This window comes from Anguilla rostrata, chromosome 6 (assembly GCF_018555375.3).
Source record: "Anguilla rostrata isolate EN2019 chromosome 6, ASM1855537v3, whole genome shotgun sequence".
NCBI lineage: Eukaryota > Metazoa > Chordata > Actinopteri > Anguilliformes > Anguillidae > Anguilla > Anguilla rostrata.
In genome coordinates this window covers 31,552,151-31,573,257 of record NC_057938.1, presented here as the reverse complement: position 1 = coordinate 31,573,257, position 21,107 = coordinate 31,552,151, and the positions used below count along the sequence as shown (strand labels likewise).

The 21,107-nt window shown below is 41.4% G+C and overlaps 1 protein-coding gene across 1 annotated transcript in view; it reads left to right on the top strand.

Moving 5' to 3' along the window:
* LOC135257884 (NADH dehydrogenase [ubiquinone] 1 beta subcomplex subunit 1-like) overlaps positions 1–21,107 on the top strand; it is a 417,122-nt gene that overhangs the window by 371,408 nt on the left and 24,607 nt on the right. Inside the window, exon 3 of the mRNA XM_064341111.1 lies at positions 13,770–13,914. Coding sequence (XP_064197181.1) covers positions 13,775–13,914 — 140 coding nt within the window. The 5' untranslated portion in view covers positions 13,770–13,774. The remainder of the gene's footprint in view (positions 1–13,769; positions 13,915–21,107) is intronic.

Here is a 21,107-nt window from a genome sequence, read left to right as displayed (position 1 = left end):
ATTTTACTATTGCATTTTTTAATAATCCCACCTCAAATTTTCCATGTAATCCAATGCAGGCTAATATAAAAGAGTAAAATTTTGGATTGGAATTTCTCCCCAAATTAATATAACTGTTGATACTTGTTAATGATAGAAGGGGTCCTGTTCTACACCCTAGCCCAATTGCGTGCAGTTTTACTATAGAATTTTCAAATAATCCCACTACAGACTTTGTGTGCATGTCAATACAGCCATATTGAAAAAAGTGATCTTTTGGATTGCAATTTCTTGAAAATTTTAATGCCTCAAAATGTTGACATTTGATTATCACCGATGATGTCCTGCTGTATGTCTGCCCCTAACTGTGAAACTACTTCTGTGCTGTTTTCAAATAAACCCACTACAAAAGATCACTTTTTTCTTGTTGAATGTCCATGGACCACTGGTTCTTTGATAAATTGTAAGGATCACTGTCGAGTCCAACTGCCTTTAAGCAGATGATCGTTTGTTTTACTCCCAGTTTTGCAGTTTCCTTTGCTAAAGACAGCCATGTCGCAGCATGTTTTGCCACTCAGTCCCGACTGAGGGGGCGTATTCCGGTTGGAAAGTGACGTAATTGCATACCCTCTATATGTCTATGCCCCCCCCCCCCCCCCGACACTCCCCCTGTTCCGTTTGTGCTGCAATCTAATGGCGCTTCTCCACCACCGTGCCCTGCCGTGCTGATTTTAGCTACTGCTCTGGGGTAGGTACCAACATAGACATATATATGTCTATTAGCTACCCCTTTCACACAGAAGAAAAAAGGAGTTTTCGAGACCGCTTCGATACCGCACTTATGTCTGTGTGAACACGTTGCGACGCCTTTTAAAATAGCGCCTCGACTACCGCATTTCTCCTGTGGGAACGGAAAGCAGCATTGATGACTGCTTTCTGGGCGCCGTTCGAATTATGTTACAGATCTGCGTTCACGCGCACCTATCTCTGAACCTAAAAAATGGGATACAGAGGAAATACCTGGACCCAATGAGAACACGAAAACTAATAACAAATTAAAGCCGCAAGCGGCGTTGGGAGGGGTCCAAGCATTGGCACCATCGCGCCCCCTATGGAGCGATTTTAAAATGGCTTTGTCCTCATGATCATATGCCTTCACCCAACATATCTACTGAATATCATGATGATTGTATAAACTATTGATGACTTATGGCCAATTTTGTGCTAAGAGATGCTGTCGGATGACTTAGTTACGTCGCCATGGATATGTCCTGGCCGCTTCCCGTAAAGGCCTTTACTATGTCGTAACACTTAGATGGCATGTCGTAACTCTTAGATGGTCCGGCGTGTATGCACAGCTGCAGTGTTTCTGCGCTGCAACTAAAAAAGGCGTCACACTAGTGTTGTCACGATGTAATGTCCACAAGGGTTGACCTCATTTTCGAATTCATGGTTTATGAACAACCTGGTTCATTAACAACCTTTAAGTTGAAGCCTCTTCAACATATTAATATGCAAAGGCATATAGTGTTACAACACTGAACAATAGAAAAATATGTTAAATATATTTCAAAAATTAAACAGTTGTAAACTAAATAATCTTTAAAACAGGTCTTTCACCTTTAAATAGATTTAAAAACAGCATATTTTAATAACAATACAGCATCTATCTATAATAAAATATTTCCAAATTGGAACACCTATTGCTACTGAAGTGAACTGAGTCAAAGCTTGCGCTGTATCAAGGAGCTGAGTGCACAAGCGCAAGTCACCTCACTTGGCAACCTTAGTTGCTACTGCCTTCTAGCGAAGATTCTGACAAATTACACTTTTCATCCTCTCAATCAGTAAAGCGACAATTTTCCCTAGCTTTTACATTTGACTCAAAACTACCGAACGTCGGAATATTCTAATACCGAACCGTTTCTTTTTTTTTTTCAAGTACCGAGAAAGTGCTGAGGTTTTGGTATACCGTGCAACACTACGTCAGACACATATTCCAATCCATTGCTCAGCTTAGCAGAGAATGCACATTTCAGACCGCCTCAGAGACAGACAGAATAATAACACATAAATACGAATTTCAAATAATAAAGACGACATTGAGAAAAAACGAAAAAAAAGACGTAATATCAACTCGCGACCTGCGTGCTGGCCGCAGAGCAGCCTACCGGTTTATTTATTTAGACATTGGCAGATAAGCAAATGTTCGGTTAAGCTGACCTATAAAACGCCATTCCAAAAGCAAAATCAGACATGTTATACATCGTTAGAAAACTTATACTCTCACCTACGGAATAAATGAGTTGTCAATCAAGCCAAATTGCACTAAAAAGGGCGACAACGCCGTAAACAACAAGTGTGGTATTACGCACAGCTATTTATGAAGATAGCCGACCCAGGCGTGACAGATGCGCGTATTTTTCACAAAAGGATTGTCCAAGACAATATATGACTACTCATTTGCAAAAGGGACATCTCTACGCGTAAAACCGATGGTAAGATTGTATATTTATTAAATGTTTAGTCTCAGATATTGACTGTAGAATTACATGGTATAATTTTTTTTTTTTAATTGTCTCGTTTATTTCGTTATTCAGTGAGCAGCGTTTTCACTGCTGTATTGGCATATTTTAGGGCTATTGTCGGGTTTATCTTGTTGCTACGGAATATTGCATTACATTGCATTACAGGCATTTGGCAGACGCTCTTATCCAGAGCGACGTACAACAAAATGTATAACCATAACCAGGAACAAATGTGTCGAAAACCCTAGAGGGCAGTAGCCTATCGTTCCAAGTGCAGGGAACAACCGCATAGTTCAACTTGGACCCTGTAGGTTAAACTGATTAACAGTAACACAAACAAGAACAGCAACAACGCAGTCTATGCAAAAATACAAGCAATAGTTAAGACGAGTGCATTAACTAAGTCACCTACGAAACAGCAAACTAGTTACAACCCTAACCTTACAGTCAATTTAGTGATTACATTGAGAATACGATTTCTCTCAGCATAATGACGGATTTAAATAGTAAACGAACTCACCCGTTATTGTCTTCAAATGGATCCATGTCAAAGAAAAGTAATGATTCATCCTCTCAAAGCTTTACCGTAGCGTATTATTTATTTAGACATTGGCAGAGTACAGCATAAATTGCGTCTTTTGTGAATATTCAATGTTAGAAATTGCAGCGAGAAACTGCAGCTGTAGACACAAGATAGTCTGTTGTGTTATGGTAGCAACGGAACGAAGCGGACTATATATGTATTACCGTCATTGTTTTATTATACCAGCGTGTTTTCGCACGTGTGCACAGGAACTCAGAACCTATCAATAAAATGGTTTAGCTATTTCTCAGCATAATGACAGATTCAAAGACTAAACAAACTCACCCGATACTGTCTTGAAATGGATCCATGCCAAAGAAAAGTAATTATTCATCCTCTCAGAAAGCTTTTACTAACAAACTTCTGGTAGCCTATCCTAGCATGCACTCTGGGTGGCACTGTCTTCCACTGCTTCTCCGACGGTCAGACCGTCCCCTCACTGATAAAAACTAGACCCTACGGTGTCGGATTACTTGCGTCGCCATGGATGTCGCTTGCCGTAAAGAAGTTTACTAGATGTCGTAACCGTTTAGATTTGGAGCCACAGCTCTTCCGCACCCCACCTAATAAAAACGGCCAAATGGCGGGCAAATAATATGGCATACATAGGTGGTCCCAAAAGCGAAGTTGTAGAGCACATTCAGATGCATCGGTCGAGGAAGTTTTGTGTTGATCTGACTTACGTTGTGGGAGTTATGACCTTTTAAACATGACCCTTTGTTATAGCGCCACCATCTGGCCGACATAGGTGATTTTTAGTGCCTGGGTAGTGGGGTGCCATAGGAACCCACCTACCAAATTTGGTTGGTCTACAACGTATGGTTGCTGAGCCTCAGACATTTTAGCGGAGAAAACTGCCACGCCCCAACTAAAAAGTCTAAATGGCGGGCAAACAATATGGCGGACATAGGTGGTGCCAATGGCAACGGTATAGAGCACGTTCACATGCATATGTTGATGAAGTTTTGTGTTGATCGGACTTATGGTGTGGGAGTTATGGCCTTTTACGCGTTACCCTTTGTTATAGCGCCACCATCTGGCCTACATAGGTGATTTTTAGTGCCTAGTGGGGGGCCATAGGGACCCACCTGCCAAATTTGGTCGCTCCAGGACTTATGGTTGCTGAGCCTCAGACACTGTTAGCGGAGAAAAATAATAATAAGAATAATCCTAACAGATACAACCACCAGCTTCGCTGCTTGGACCCCTAATAATCCTAACAGATACAATAGGGTTCCACCAGCTTCGCTGCTTGGACCCCTAATAATCCTAAAGCCGGGCACCCACCGCACGCGTATCGACCGCGAGCGCACTACGCGCGTAACTGAAGCGTAGTTGAAGTACTGTTATTACAACGGCAGCGGGCGACGTCGTCTCCACCAGATGCGAACGCGTCGCGAACCGGCTGTGAAGCTCGCGCAACACAAGCAAACTGAAGCGTAGTTTTTCGCTTCTGTTCTATTTTTTCGGCTTGTCGCGCGTCACGATGGCCTGTTTATACACAGAAATATGCCCTAAAATGCTAGGTATACATGCTCTGATTTATATTTCATCCTTATATTACTGGGGGTGTGTCCCTAGTTCCCTCTTGCAGTAGTGGAGAAAGATAAAACCAGATAAACACCAGATATTTTATAAGCAGCTAAAAAATACAAGCCTTTTCGTTTTTCTATTGTCCTGGCAGGAAAATAAAAATTAAAACTGGAACCTGGGAAAAAAGCAAACTTAGTTTCGCTATCTTATTTTGCGGAGGGGGCGGGGTAAATTTGAAAATACACCACAGAAAGACGTAGCCTATTGAATGATGTAGAAGTGAATGCACCGAGCAGCGGTTTGTTAGCTCGAGTGTTGGAAGGTAGTTTTTAACCAACCATTGCACAGCCTATTTGACTTTTCCGATGTCTTCGTTCGCCGTGCTTTCAAAAAGGGCTTGTTAATAAAATCAGATAATCCACAGTGCTTTAAAAAATCAGATTTAGTGGTCTTGCCGATGAAAATGCACCTATTTTATAAATGAAGTTGTCAGCAAGCCTTTATTGCACTTGAACTTCAAAGCTTCCGGTGTTCATGACGTTGTGGTGTTCATATCCCTTTAAACTGTTACGCTATCTTTTTGACGATTAATTGATTTTACTAAATATGATCATATAAATGTTTTGACGTGGATAACAAGACGACACGGGAATTCCCAATGGTTGATTATGGATTATTTATTATTATTATTACATCTTCTTCATAAAGTAGGCACGCTTGTTAACCAAGCAAATAAATTAATACAGTTTGAGATTGATTATTATGTAGGCTACGTTACGATTTAAGCTTATGGTAATTCTTTAAAGCGTTTAATTTCTCACGTATTTACATGTGTTAAAAAATATTACCATATTAACAGACTGAAAAAGGTCTCTCACCAAGTATTCACTTACCCATAATCAAAAGTCCTGAACAAACGTGAAATACACGATGTAAGCCCACTGCAGACTGCGAGAGCTACTAGGAATATAGAGCTTTAAGCAAGCCTTTGTGCGACACAAACGGAACCAGTGGAGACACGCTACGCGTCACGCCGTGCTGCTTCGCCGTGCTGCTTACGCGACGAGTGCGGTGGGTGCCCGGCGTAACAGATACAATAGGGTTCCACCAGCTTCGCTGCTTGGACCCCTAATAATAATCCTAACAGATACAATAGGGTTCCACCAGCTTCGCTGCTTGGACCCCTAATAATAATCCTAACAGATACAATAGGGTTCCACCAGCTTCGCTGCTTGGACCCCTAAAAATGCGACCACTTGCTCTTTAAAATGTAAGATGCTTGTTTGTTTGTTTGATTGTTTTGCCGGAAATTACAAGAAGATTGCAACGAAAATAAATAACAAGTAACGTTATAGCTTTGGGCCTACATCAAGTGTGTTACTATGGTAACGGAATGTAAACAATTCATTCACGAGAGTTAAGTTCTACTGAGTTCTACGGCACGGTACAGGACGGCAATCATTCGTATCCTACCCGTGCCGTGTTGCCTGTTGCGCTTCTCCGTTACACAACAGACCCATGAAGGTAGGAGGAGTCATGGGAGTAGTAAAGCGGAGTAAAACGACCTAAATGTGTAATAATTGTGTATGTATTTCTATACTCTGTACTCTCGTATGTTTTCTTGTATGGGAATGGGACGATATGAAAACAATTTTCACCATCCACCACGTTTTGGTAATGTTCCAACACTCTCGTCATCACTGTTGCATGCATCACAAAAACTATTACACTACTAACTAGCGCTTTCATTACAGTGTGAAATATCCACAATGTATAATACCACTAACCTACTTAAAGTCACTCAGGGTTTTCCCTGCCATAGAAAGGCTTAGGCGCAGTGCCTAAGTGATTTTGCGGAGCGCCTTAAGCCGAATGAACGTAAAAAGGCATTTAGGTGACATATCAGAATGAATGTAAAAATAACAGAGAGTAACGGAGAGGTGGCTTTATGGTTTTAAACACTCTGCGCTATGATGGCATTATAAATAGAAGTGGGTGATTGACGAGTGTTTTCATGTTTTTATGCATGGTAGGTTAAATGCATTTACAGAATATAGCATTTTTTTCCCTCAAAGATGGTATTTCTCGATATAATTGTGCTGCCGTGTTAACACATTACTACAGTTGCAGGTCACGGTAAAAAGAAATTTTAGGATAGCGCTTCCGAATTGCTTGTGTCGAAAGTGCTGCGACGGAAACAGCGATAGATTTACCCACTAGCCACATCTGTCAAAAATGTGAACAAGTAATCCAGTTTTCACTGTTGGGAAACATTTTATGACAACGTTAGTCACCGAAGCTAGTTAGTTGACATTACATAAAGATACCTTGATTGAACTAACGTTAGTATCTAACGTGGCTTGGTAGCTAAACAAAGTTAGGCTGTGTTCACACGTAATGTCTTTTTCTGATGAAAACCGCTGGTCAAAGCATTTTTTTCATATATTAAAAAAAAAAACACTTCCAATGCATAAATGAATGCGATGATAAGAAAATTTTCGGCTACGCTGATCGATAAAACGCTATTCCAAAAGCATAATCAGACATGTTATACATTGTTAGAAAGCTTATACTCTCACCTACTGAATAAATAAATTGTCAATCAAGCCAAATTGTACTAAAAAGGGCGACAACACTATAAGCAACAGGTGTGGTATTACGCAAGGTTATTTTTGAAGGTACCCAGTGATCACAAATGCACAAATTTTTCACAAACGGATTGCCCAATACATGACCACTCAGTCTCAAAAGGGACATCTCTACGCGTAAAACCAATGGTAAGATTGTATATTTATTCAATGTTAGATCCCAGATATTGACTGTAGAATGACATGGTATAATTTTAAAAACTTTGTCTCGTTTATTTCGTTATTCAGTGAGCAGCGTTTTCTCTGCTGTATTGGCATATTTTAGGGCTAATGTCGGGTTTATCTTGTTGCTACGGAATATTACATTACATTACAGGCATTTGGCAGACGCTCTTATCCAGAGCGACATACAACAAAGTGTATAACCATAACCAGGAACAAGTGTGTCGAAAACCCTAGAGAGAAGTACCGTTCCAAGTGCAGGGAACAACCGCATAGTTCAACTTGGACCCTGTAGGTTAAACTGATTAACACTAACACAAACAAGAACAGCACGCAGTCTACGCAAAAATACAAGCAATAGTTAAGACGAGTGCATTAACTAAGTCACCTACGAAACAGCTACATAGTTAAAACCCTAAACTTACAATCAGTTTAGATATTAAATTGAGAATAGGCTTCGATTTCTCTCAGCATAATGACGGATTCAAAGCCTAAACGAACTCACCCGATATTGTCTTCAAATGGATCCATGCCAAAGAAAAGTAATGATTCATCCTCTCAAAAAGATTTTACTAACAAACTTTTAGTAGCAAAAAATGAAACATCAACTCGCCACCCCTGCTACCTGCGCTTCGGAGTACCGTATTATTTATTTAGACATAGGCAGACTACAGCATAAATTGCGTCTTTTGTTTACGGTGTGGGGGTTATGACCTTTTAAACATGACCCTTTGTTATAGCGCCACCATCTGGCCGACATAGGTGATTTGTAGTGCCTGTGTAGTGGGGGGGCCATAGGAAGCCACCTACCAAATTTGGTTGGTCTACAACTTATGGTTGCTGAGCCTCAGACATTTTAGCGGAGAAAGCTTCCACGCCCCAACGAAAAAGTCAAAATCGTGGGCAAACAATATGGCGGACATAGGTGGTGCCAATGGCAAAGTTGTAGAGCACATTCAGATGCATAGGTCGATGAAGTTTTGTGTTGATCGGACTTATGGTGTGGGAGTTATGGCCTTGTACGTGTTACCCTTTGTTATAGCGCCACCATCTGGCTGACATACGTGATTTTTAGTTCCTGAGTAGTGGGGGGCCATAGGAACCCACCTGCCACATTTGGTTGCTCCAGGACTTATGGTTGCTGAGCCTCAGACACTTTTAGCGGAAAAAAATAAGAATAATAATAATAATCCTAACATACAATAGGGTTCCACCAGCTTCGCTGCTTGGACCCCTAATAATCCTAACAAATACAATAGGGTTCCATCAGCTTCGCTGCTTGGACCCCTAATAATAATAATAATAATCCTAACAGATACAATAGGGTTCCACCAGCTTCGCTGCTTGGACCCCTAATAATAATCCTAACCGATACAATAGGGTTCCACCAGCTTCGCTGCTTGGACCCCTAATAATCCTAACAGATACAATAGGGTTCCACCAGCTTCGCTGCTTGGACCCCTAATAATAATCCTAACAGATACAATAGGGTTCCACCAGCTTCGCTGCTTGGACCCCTAATAATAGCTAATCCTAACAGATACAACAGGGTTCCACCAGCTTCGCTGCTTGGACCCCTAAAAATGGCCAGAAGAAGCAATGGTTTTGATTGTTTGCACGTTACAATCAATAATGGGGGAGCAAGTGGAATTGTTGAACCAAAAAGGAATTAAATAAATAAATTTATCACCGATAATTAAATTGTGTTCGTTTCTTTTAGCCATTTCCCCCAAATAGTGGCAAACTAATGTGGGTCTGTGGACCTCCGGTACTGTTTCAGACCAAGCCTGGCCAAAATCTTTTTTTTAGTTTAATTTTTTATTGATCACATTTCAATGTGATAAAACAAAGTATAGAACAATATATATTACAGCTGATCACATTGAATGATCACTTAATCTTATTTCCTTGCATGAAACAATATCAGACATATAACAAAAGACAATAAAGACAACATCAAACTGTCCGAGGGAAATATAGATTAACATTTATACAACTCGTTTATTTTTGTTACAGAGTATTTTTTCGATTATCTGAGGGGTTTTAATAGCTTTTAATAGCTTGTTAGTTTTTATCTTAGAAACAGAGACAAGGAGATATTGTAGTTCAGCACAAAACAGACGGATATTAGGTGTGATCTGAAGCACACTAGCCTTATGGATGTGATATTTGCCGACAAGACAGATAAACTTGAGGGCATTTTCAATAGATTGTGAGCCTGTATTACATTTCAGAAACAAGACCATGTCTTCTAATATTGGTTTCAATCTATTAAAACTGAGAAAAATCAATACAGCAACTTCAACCCAGAAGTCTTGAGAGTACATACATTCATAGAATAGGTGAGAAATAGATTCAATATCTGTTTACAGAAAGAACACACTGAAGAAATATCTACTTTAAATTTATGTAATAATTTATTACAAGGTTAGTATCTATGTAATATCTTCATGTGAACTTCTTTTATTTTAAATGGAATGAGGAATTTATTAGGGTCAGACCAAACTTTCTCTGCTAAGATTTCTGGAAAAGTTAGCTTCCATAAAAGAATCGATTTGGGAAAATAACGCTGATCTGAGGTCAGTACTTTTCTGATATGGTGATTATTACACATACGATCAGGAAGGTCTTTTCCTCCAATTAGGAGCTTGGGAATATCTCCGCTCAAAGGGCCATATAACAATGCACTTTTAATGAGAAACTGTAACTTAGAATATAACAATGTTATAAAAAGTATATCCCCTTTTTCGAGAAATATCATACTCTTGTTCTGAACAAAGTCTTCATATCCATAGAGGTTGCCTCTATCAGTAAGTACATCTAAAACAAAGATTACACCCTTATCAATCCATTCTTTTATGTATCTGGACTTGTTTCTAGAAAATATATGCTGATTGTTCCATATTATGCACGAATTAGGAGAGAAATTATGCTTGAAAGCTATCTTCCAAGCTTCAAGAGCTTTTTTTGTGAAAATTGGAAAGCTTGAGAGGAGGTTTATTAGTGTGGTTGCCTTAGGCAAACACACTATTATTGCACAAATTTAGTGTGGTTGCCTTAGGCAAACACACTGTTATTATTGCACATATTATTTATTATTATTAGTGTGGTTGCCTTAGGCAAACACACTATTATTATTGCACATATTTATTAGTGTGGTTGCCTCTGGCAATCACAGTACTATTATCTCACATTATTATTAGTGTGGTTGCCTTAGGCAAACACACTATTATTATTGCACAAATTATTTATTATTATTATTATTATTATTATTATTATTATTATTAGTGTGGTTGCCTTAGGCACTACTATTATCCCACATATTGTTATTCTTTCTTTCCACCCATTTTTTGGACCGCTACTCCTCCCAGAGTTTTCACACCACATACACGTGCCATATGTCAAATTGACTGGCTTCTTTGGGAATCGTGTACTATTACTTTGTGGAAAGTTTCGCTGCACGGTTTTTGAGAAATATGACTTTTTATGGCCAATTTTTTCCCATAGAGATGAATGGGGAACGTGACGTCATACATATGTGAGCGGTGAAGTTACAGCATTGGTCGGCTTAGCACACGTGATGCAGTCCGCTCTACGTTCTCACCAGCCACCAGAAAGGATATAGCTGAATGCGGAAGTGAACGCGATAAAACGGTATTCCAAATGCAAAATTACAAATGAAAATGCTGTCAGCTAGGTATATCAACAAACATATGACTTAGGCATACCCAGAAGACCTCAATAATAATAGTATTTCACAAGATATTACGCAAATTCGTTGACGACGTTTGGTCAGGTGCAGCGTTTTTGAATGCTAGTGCTAACAAAGAGCGAATGCATTTAATGCGATGATGAGAGAACTTTCGGTTGACCTAAAACCGATATTCCAAAGCCAAAAATAGACGTGTTATGCATGGTTAGAAAGCTTATACTGTCACCTATTGAATAAATGAATTCTCAATCAAGCCAGACTGTACTAAAACGTGCAACAACGCCGTCAACAACACGTGTGCAGCAGCTTCTGGTCCGGTCTTACTCCAGAAAAAGACGTCAGCTTGTAATACCACACGCTGCTTTGGGTGTTCTCGAACTTTGTAGTACAAACTGGCTTGATCTACACTTGATCGATCCAATAGGTGACATAATAAGCTTTCTAACTATGTATATGTCAAATTTTACTTTTGTAACACCGTTTAATATCTCAGCGTATTGGAAACTTTGGTCTCATTAGAGCTGCATTACGCATTCAGTCTGTTGTAGCAGGGACAGCAATGATTTCTCACCCCAACGCGTTTGCTAAAGTACACAACTCCACTTGCATGTTGTTGATGCACCCCTTGCTTATACTTATTCACAGAAGCTGTATGCAACTATTTTAACACATATTTCTCGCCTCATTTTCGTTCTTGGAAATTTGTCTCGGCTAACACGTAATAGGCTACTCTGTCTATGAGTTGGTCTCAGACATAACAGATTAGACTCTGAATTACAGCCCAATTAAATGTTTGTCTGGTTAAAATGAGCTGAAATTCGCGCAAAATCATACGTCAATCAAATTAATCTCCCTAGCCCTGTCTTGCTTTTTTTTTTAATGGTGCGATCACGCAGTGTAGACGTAGGGTTTTTCCAAGACCCTCTGAACATGCCAGGTAGCTTTGTGATTCGCCGTCACTCGTCACCGCATACCGCGAGTAAAACACTGAGATCTCAAGTTTTGATGAAAGGATAATTTAGCTCTGAATATATGTTCGCAAATAAACTCGTTGCCGTGATGTTATAGCATGTACACAATACTCTGTCTCTGCTTATACTACAGAAACTGTTCGCTCTGTTCAGCACGAAGTCAACTTTGCGTTGGCGGCAACCACACTTCACAATTTCTGCAGGAATTGTCTAGTTAGTGTGGTTGCCTTAGGCATAGAGAATTAGGGGTCAGCTCATTGGACTCAGTAAAGACCTAGCAACCGCCTAGAACTCCATTGCAACCCCCTAGCAACACCCTAGCAACCGTCTACCAATCCTTAGCAACCACCTAGCAACATCCAGGAAACCACCTAGAACTGCATAGCAACCACCTAGCAACAACCGAGCAACCACCCAGAACTCTGTAGCAACCACCTAGAACACCATAGCAACAGCCTAGAACTTAATAGCAACGACCTAGCAACTCCATAGCAACCCCCTAGCAACACCCTAGCAACTGCCTAGAACTCCATAGCAACCACCTAGCAACACTTTAGCAACCACCTGTAACGCCATAGCAACACCCTAGCAACCACTTACAACACCCTAGCAACTGCATAGAACTCCATTGCAAACACATTACAACACCCTAGCAACCGCCTAGAACTCCATAGCAACCACTTAGCAACACCCTAGCAACCACCTAGCAACCCCCTAGCAACCGCCTAGAACTCCATAGCATCCACCTAGCAACACCCTAGCAACCCCCTAGCAACACCCTAGCAACCACTTAGCAACACCGTTGCAACCGCCTAGAACTCCCTAGCAACCACCTAGCAACACCCTAGCAACTACCTAGAACTCCATAGAACCACCTAGCAACACGCTAGCAACCCCCTAAAACTCCATAGCAACCACCTAGCAACACCATAGACACCACCGAGAACACCCTAGCAACCACCGAGAACAATCTAGCAACTACCTAGCACTGTTCACTCTGTTCAGCACAAAGTCGACTTTGCATTGGCAGCAACCACACTTCACAATTTCTGCAGGAATTGTCTGGTTACACTTATAATTACAAGATAAGAGAAATCTTAGGCCACCACACTTTTCAAACAACAAATTAGGAATATAAAGCCACTGACTATAATTGTTTTGACAAACATTGCTTAGTCCAATTGATCTTGAAAATTTGATTGATTGTTTGAAAATCTAAAGCATTAAAGCCCCCTTCAGAGTAACTTCTAATACATGTTTTTCTTTTAACATACTCAGTTTTGTTCTTCCATATGAAATTAAATAGGAGAGAATCAATGGCTGCACATGTCTTTGGATCAACATAAAGCAAGATTGCATGCCTGGCCAAAATCATCACCACATTTGGAGCTCCGCCCCTCTGCACTCTGATCGGTTGGGAAAATACAACTATCCCGGGAAGGTAGCTTCCTTCGTTTATGCATAGAACGTCAAGGCATCGGCCAGGCTCTGTTGAACGAAGTGAAAAAAGAGACTGGCTCACGAGGCTTGTCTATGGGTAGCCTGACGATAACGTGTGCTGACAATTGCTGCCACCCAGTCTGCGGCGGCGGTATTTATTTGCATTTATTGTCATTTTTTTCGTACGGGTTTAATAAGTACATTTTGTTTTAGGTAACATGGTCAACATTGGATCCATTCTGAAAACCCACTGGGTCAGTGTTCTTGTACCCCTTGGGTTTGTGATTGGGGTTTACCTGGACAGAGTGAACGATGGAAAACTCGCTGCATTCAGGAACAAGAGTGTACTGTACAGCAGGTATGTTTCACTGCTTCGTGCCTTATGAATTTCAAGTGTCATCACCAATGCATTTTATACGATTAATATGTTTTGATCATGGAGATATTAGACTCATTAACAAATGTGTCTACTATGATCCATAACTAAGATGTATCGCAAGTGTTTTATTATACATTATATATCTGCCTGTTAACACTTCGACTGCGGGACTCGCAAATCTAGAACAGCAGCTTTCAGTCAAATGACTGCTGCTCTTATTTTAACAGGAAAGGTGATGAACCATAAATGGGGACAGGCTATTCTTGTTACCAATAACATTTTTGTGTGTATTTGAGCCAAATTATATTTACATAACTTTGATATTTTGAAAATAACAATAGTCAGATTTAAGCACAGTCTGAAATATCACCCCATGTTAGTTTCACTTGTGAAATTTGTCTGCAATAAATATCAGGGCTCAAAAGTGCGACCATTTTGGTGGCATATGCCAGATATATTTGTGATGGATTTCATTAAAATAAATAAATATATGTCACATATATTTATTTATTTTAATGTAACCCATCACAATCTGAAAAAACGACTGTGCTGTTTTCCATATAACAATTCTAACCAACCAAACAGCTTCTTTTTACTTTCCTTTCTGCTGTTTTTGTTTCCTAAACCTGCTGTTTGCTGACTGCAGTTTTTTCCTCATGGTTATAATAAAATGAAATGAACAATCGCATAATTTTTGTGAACATCGATGGTTCTGTAGTGGAATCTCACTAACATGAAGGAAGAGAGACTGTAATTTATCAGGGAAAAAAATCTAACATACTCACATGGAGAGGTCAGAGTAATTTTAAAGAAGGAATGAGAAAACGTACAATATATAGGGAATATCTTGGGCTTTGTCCTGTGAAGTGGTTATAGGTAGCTGAAAATGATGAGCCATTACATTTGCACAACAACAGTTTTATTCACACATTTCCGAGATCTTCCGCTGTTGCTACAGATAACAGCTTTTCTAGCTTGCCTAGATGTTTTATACTTTTTTGGTTATCACTCTAAACTTTGAATAACTCAGAGTTCCTGGCCTTTTCCACTGAGGGCCTGCACAAACTAAAGAAAAGGTTGCTTGACTCTGCTTACTTTGGTAGCACAAAATCAATATCATGCTTATAAATGCATAAATATAACTCTGATTTAACTGTAAAAAAAATTATTTATTTTTTAAAGGTTATTTGGACCAGTGTGCAAAATTGGCGTTAGGAATTATTAGCGCTCAAACAAGTATGTTGGCTATGTTACACACCTCAGGATTTGAGGTGGCAATCAGAAATGGTATGATTCCTGGGATTAATAATAGTAATAATAATAATAATAATAATAAATTTATTTTATATAGCGCTTTTCATGAACTCAAAGATGCTTTACAATAAGTGGTACTTACATACATACAATGAAACATACAATTCAGAGACAAAAAAAAAAGGGGGGGGGAAGACAAACATCAAGGGAAAGCTAGGGAAAAGAGGTGGGTTTTAATGTCAGGGGGAGGGCATTCCAGAGTTTGGGGGCGGCAACTGAGAAGGCGCGGCCGCCAAAAGAACGGCGCTGAGAGGGGATGGTGGTGAGGAGGCCGGCAGTGGATGAATGTAACTGTCTGGGTGGCTGGTAGGGGAGCAGGAGATCAGAGAGGTAAGTGGGTGCGAGGCCATTTAGGGATTTGTAAACTAGGAGGAGGAGTTTGAATGTGATGCGTGATGTGATTGGGAGCCAGTGTAAATCTTTCAAGATAGGGGTGATGTGAGACCGGGAGGATGAGCGGGACAGTATTCTTGCGGCTGAGTTCTGAACCAATTGCAGTTTGTGTAGGAGACGTGAGGGAAGACCAGTGAGGAGTGCATTGCAGTAGTCCAGTCTGCTGGAAATGAAGGCGTGAATGAGTTTTTCTGCATCGGGATGGGTGAGAGAGGGTCTGGAGATATTGCGTAGGTGAAAAAATGACACCTTGACAGCGTTGTTGATGTGCTTTTCAAAGGAGAGGGATGGATCGAGTATGACACCGAGGTTGCGGACCAGGGGGGAGGAGGAGACAGGGGTACCGTCAATGGTGAGAGAGAAGTTGTGTAGTTTTGTGAGCTGGGGTTTTGGTCCGATGAGAATGATTTCAGTTTTTTCACAGTTGAGTTTAAGAAAATTGTGTTGCATCCAGGATTTGACGTGTCAGACAGGTTTCAATGATGGCAGTGGGTGGCTGATTTGTGGATGTAGAGCTGATATAGATTTGAGTGTCATCTGCATAGAAGTGGAAATTGAGACCAAAGCTGCGGAGGATGGGGCCAAGAGGAAGCATATAGATGGTGAAAAGGAGGGGACCAAGAACAGAACCTTGTGGGACACCCTGTGTGACAGTAGCAAGATTGGAGGTGTGACCATGGATAGATATGAATTCTGACCTATTTGTGAGGTATGAGTGAAACCAGTTGAGAGATGGGCCAGTGATGCTTAGGTGAGACAGACGGGTGAGGAGGATGTTGTGGTTGACTGTGTCAAAAGCGGCAGAGGATGAGAATGCTATGTGCACCGGAGTCAGAGGATAGGAGGAGGTCATTTACCACTTTGGTGAGGGCTGTTTCAGTGCTGTGATGGGGTTGGAAGCCGGACTGAAGGGGCTCAAAGAGGTTATTGTTGGACATGTATGAACGGAGTTGGGAAGCAATAACATTTTCCAGAAGTTTGGACATGAATGGGAGGTTGGAGATGGGGCTGTAGTTGGAGAGGGTGCTTGTGTCCAGGTCAGGTTTTTTTAAGGATTGGGGTGACGGCAGCAGTCTTGAAGATGGAGGGGACAGCACAGTGGGTCAGGGACAGGTTAATGAGCTTGGTGAAGTAAGAGCAGAGAGTAGGGAGGCAGGCTTTAAGCAGGGCAGTGGGGGCGGGATCTAATGAGCAGGTGGTGGATCTGGCAGAGGAAATGAGTTTGGTGAGTGAAGCACTGTCAATCTGGGTAAAGGTAAAACCAGGCGGGGGAGAAGTTGTGGTGGCAACAGTAGTAGTTCATCTCAAGGGGGTGTGGATGAGGTGAGAGTTTGGTGTATGTTGGTGATTTTGGTGTGGAAGAACTCTAGGAAGGAGTTGCAGAGTGATGGGGAACCAGATGTAGTATTATTTGCAGGGGGGTTGAGAAGTTTGTTAACAGTGGAGAAGAGGGTGCGGGGGTTTCCGTTGGAGTATTGGATTATGTTGGAATAGTGAGAGGATCGGGCAGCGATAAGGGCATCTCTGTATGTCTGAATGTGGAGTTGGTGGGCTTGGGCATGGACAGTAAGACAAGTTTTTTTGTGGAGGCGCTCCAGGCGACGGCCGGTCTGTTTCATGGCACGGAGTTCGGGGGTAAACCAGGGGGATGGAGTGGCAAAAGTGACCAGCTTAGTTTTGAGGGGGGCAAAAGAGTTAAGGGTACTGGATAGTGTGGTGGACAGCTGAATTGCGAACTCTTCAGGGGAGTGTACAGTGCGGTCAAGTGGTAGGGCAGATGTGGTTGAAGCAGCAAAGTGGGCAGGGTTTATGGAGTTGGTGGTCCTGAAGGATATGGTACGCGACTGTTTGGGCTGAGGGGCAGGGGTGGACAAGAGAAAATTAATCAGTCTGTGATCAGACAAAGTGAACAGAGAGCTGGTGAGGTTTGAGATGTTGAGACCGCTAGAACAGTCAAGGTCTAGTGTGTGGCCCTTGGAGTGTGTGGGGAAGTGTACATGTTGAGTAAGGTTGAAACAGTCCAAGACTACAGAGGCAGGTGTACACCGAGTGGAGTCGCCCAGTAGCAGTAGACGGGAAGACGGAACAGGCAGATGAGAGTAGTTCAGTTAATTCAGACAGAAAATTTTGCTTTGGTTTAGGGGGGCGATAGATAAGAACAGCAATGACATTGTGTAATTTAAATGCAATGTATTCAAAAGATGTAACAGAAATCGGGAGGGAGACTTCGGATCGGGTGAAATTAACATGAAAAATGATTGCGAGGCCGCCACCCCTTCCAGAGTGGCGGGGTTTGCAGTAGCTTAGATTGAGCTGATGTTATAGTGGCAGCGTGTATGTTACGACGACGCCCCTGGTGGAGGTATCGGGTGTGAAGAATACCATACTTTTTGCACTGGAGGAAGAGGAGTGAGTCAACAGTGTAGCGAGAATTGAGAGTGAGAAGTTGCGAAGGGCTGTACTGTAACATTGTCAGTGAAACCTGGGGGTGATAAATCCGGTCGTGGTTGCGGGTGTTCAATAGCAACAGTAGAGTAAGAAAACCAGAAAGAAGCGACTGTGTCAACAGCCGTAGCATAGCGGGCTAGTGGCAGCTGGCTAGCTGACATTAGCGAAGGTCCAACTTTCCCAGACAGGTGGGCCAGAGCAGATCGGGTAGCGCAAACACGGCTGGTAAGACGACTGCAATGAACCTGGCTAAACCGATCACCATGACCAGCCAGCTAGTCCGCACAGCAAGGGAGCAGTAAGCGTACTCACCATGAAGGCTAGCACAGCCAGCAGCTCGAGGACCGGGCGAGAGAGTGGAGACCGACTCGCTGGAACGGAGCCGGGTGATGAAGCAGGCAGCGTTGGATACCAACCGGTGCGGGAACTGACAGCTACAGAATCCGGGGCGGCGGAGAGGCAGACAGGATAGGCAATCCACAGGAAGAAATCCACGGCAAGCGATCGTCCGGAAGGGCGAAAATAGAGGCTGCAGCAGATGGCCGGATCCGGGGTCAGTAGCAGGAGAAAGGTGAGCCGGGGGTAGGAGGCTCAGCAGGGGATCCGGAGAGGAGCAGGCGACGCACACAGGGTTGTAGAGCAAGGCCGAGGGGTGGAGCAGGATAGCAGGTCGATTTGAATCGCTGAACGATTGCACATATAAAAAATAAAATAAGATAAAAAGCAAATGCAGAAGCGCTAGCTAGTGCTCTAGAAGATGTAAATGTGCTGTAGAGTAGGAATATGAACAGTATATTAGCAAGCGATTGCCATGAAATGCAGAGCCAGGAAACACACACAGCTTGGAGGGCGAGGGAGAAGAAGCAGTGGCGAGAAGCGGCAAAACACAGATGCGCACAACGTTCTCTTGACCGGAAGAGGTGAAGAACAATGATTATGTGGAAAGAAATGGAGACTTTCAGACTTCTGCTGCTGTTAAAAAAACTCTTCATCAGAAATGAAGAGAAACTACGGAAGCGCATTGCATTCACAAAAGAAAAAAAAATAGACGTCTTATCTCGTAATTACGTGATCAGGATCTCGTAATTATGAGAAAAGTTAAAGGACCATACCAGTGTTACTACATGTCATTGTCCATTGTCAACATCGGCCACATAGTTTACATAAACCTCAACCATTTTTCCCAAGATTTCTTTAGTTTTGAGATACCGTGTTTGTTTACGCTTTGTCCAGACATACGTCATTCACTGCCATTCATGTTGAAACGGTGTGGAAAAACACTCTACGAGACTTGACAGTTGCTAGGTATAGGTAATTCACCCTTTTGAAAATCACTACGCCGTTTATCTAAAATTACTGTATTACTCTAATACAAGCCATTCAAATTTGCGCATAATATCAAGTTCAAGAGCGTCTCATTTAGGCTACACCAGCCTCAATAACAAGCACCCTCTGTTTCTAGTTTCCGCACAAGGAACCCATGTTTCCTTAGCTGCATCCCATTGGCCAAAGTGTCTCTGGCTGGCTCTGATTGGACTTTCTAACCAGGAAGCGGTAGAGACACAAGTCTGAGGTGTAACTTTCAGCCAATCATTGACCTTGATGCTTGTGCTTGTTTTTTGAGGCATTTTCAATGCCGCTCAATGGACAAGAGCCATGGGCAGGAGACCCATGCAACCATTTGACGTCACTACCCAGAGTGCATTGCGACGATAATAACAATGGCGACCTACGAGTCTATTTTTATTTTATTTTAAATAACTAAAATCTTTTATACGGTTTTCATGACATGTTTATATAATTGAAGGCATTTAGACCTTTTAAGGCCTAAGTGTCTTAACAGGCAGGGTTCCTTTTAATATTTTTAATTCCTGAGAGTTTGTGGTCATTGTGGTTTTTTCTATAGGAAGCCCATAAAAGTGCCAAACTCGGTGCTATGTGGGGCATGCTGTCCTACCAAGGGGTAACTTGGCATACCTGCTATCCCAATTAAGTAGACTAGTTAAGTAGGCTACATAGCAGCTTCCAGGGTAGTATGGTGACATAATGACCTAAATCATTTGGAAGAGAAACTGCTTTTCACAAGCTTTTACTTATTTCTGAAACCTTTAATTCATTTATAATTATTTTTTCTAATAAACTTTGTTCAATAACAAGTCATGGCCTTGAATTAGCTACTTGAAGTGATGTTGCCGCTTAACCAGAACACATAATGAATCTTAGTCCAACTATAACGGATAGAGGACCCCAGGTTCACACTTCGACAACACTTGACTAATTTGTGAAACCCGTAATTCTTTTTGATTGTTTTTCTGATCAGCAGTATAGTCAATACATTGTGGGCCTGAAAGTAGATAATCAGAAGCCAATCCAAGTGTATCTGGAAGAGGGTCCCATGTGCTAACATTCACAATTTTTGTAACTAATTGTGAACAGATATACACTACTGTCCATTGTTAAATATAAAATTGGTGGTGCTCCTTAAATTTTGGTGGGTGCCCCAAAATCTTTGCTGGTGCTCATCATTTTGAGTTTGGGAGTGCGAGTGCTACTAAGTAAAGTTTGAGCACTGTATAAAGTAAAATAGTTTTTAATTTGGAATTTATTCCAGATAAATTGCCCATGAGTCGTGTCTCTCCTGTCAGCGTCTAGTTCCTAATTCATCGAATACAATTGGATAGCAAATTCAGTTCTCTAGCACCTCCCCAAGACACAGAGCAATGAGAAACTTTGCCGGAAATATTTCCAAAAACTGTTTTTGAGCGTGCTATAAATACAAATCTGTTCTGGGTGTAATTTTTGTGGTTAAGGCATTATTTTTTTACAATAAATAATATCAGAATTATTTAAAAGAAGTTATCTGTGCTTGAAAAGTATGGTGTTCGGAGTGTATTCTAGGGAAAAAGCTAGATAACCAAAAAAAAAAACATGATGTCCCTGTCTGTGTAAATGTCACTGTTATGCCACCTGAGTTGCTGTACCGAAAAGGGCAAAGCACAATTCTCTACAATGATGTG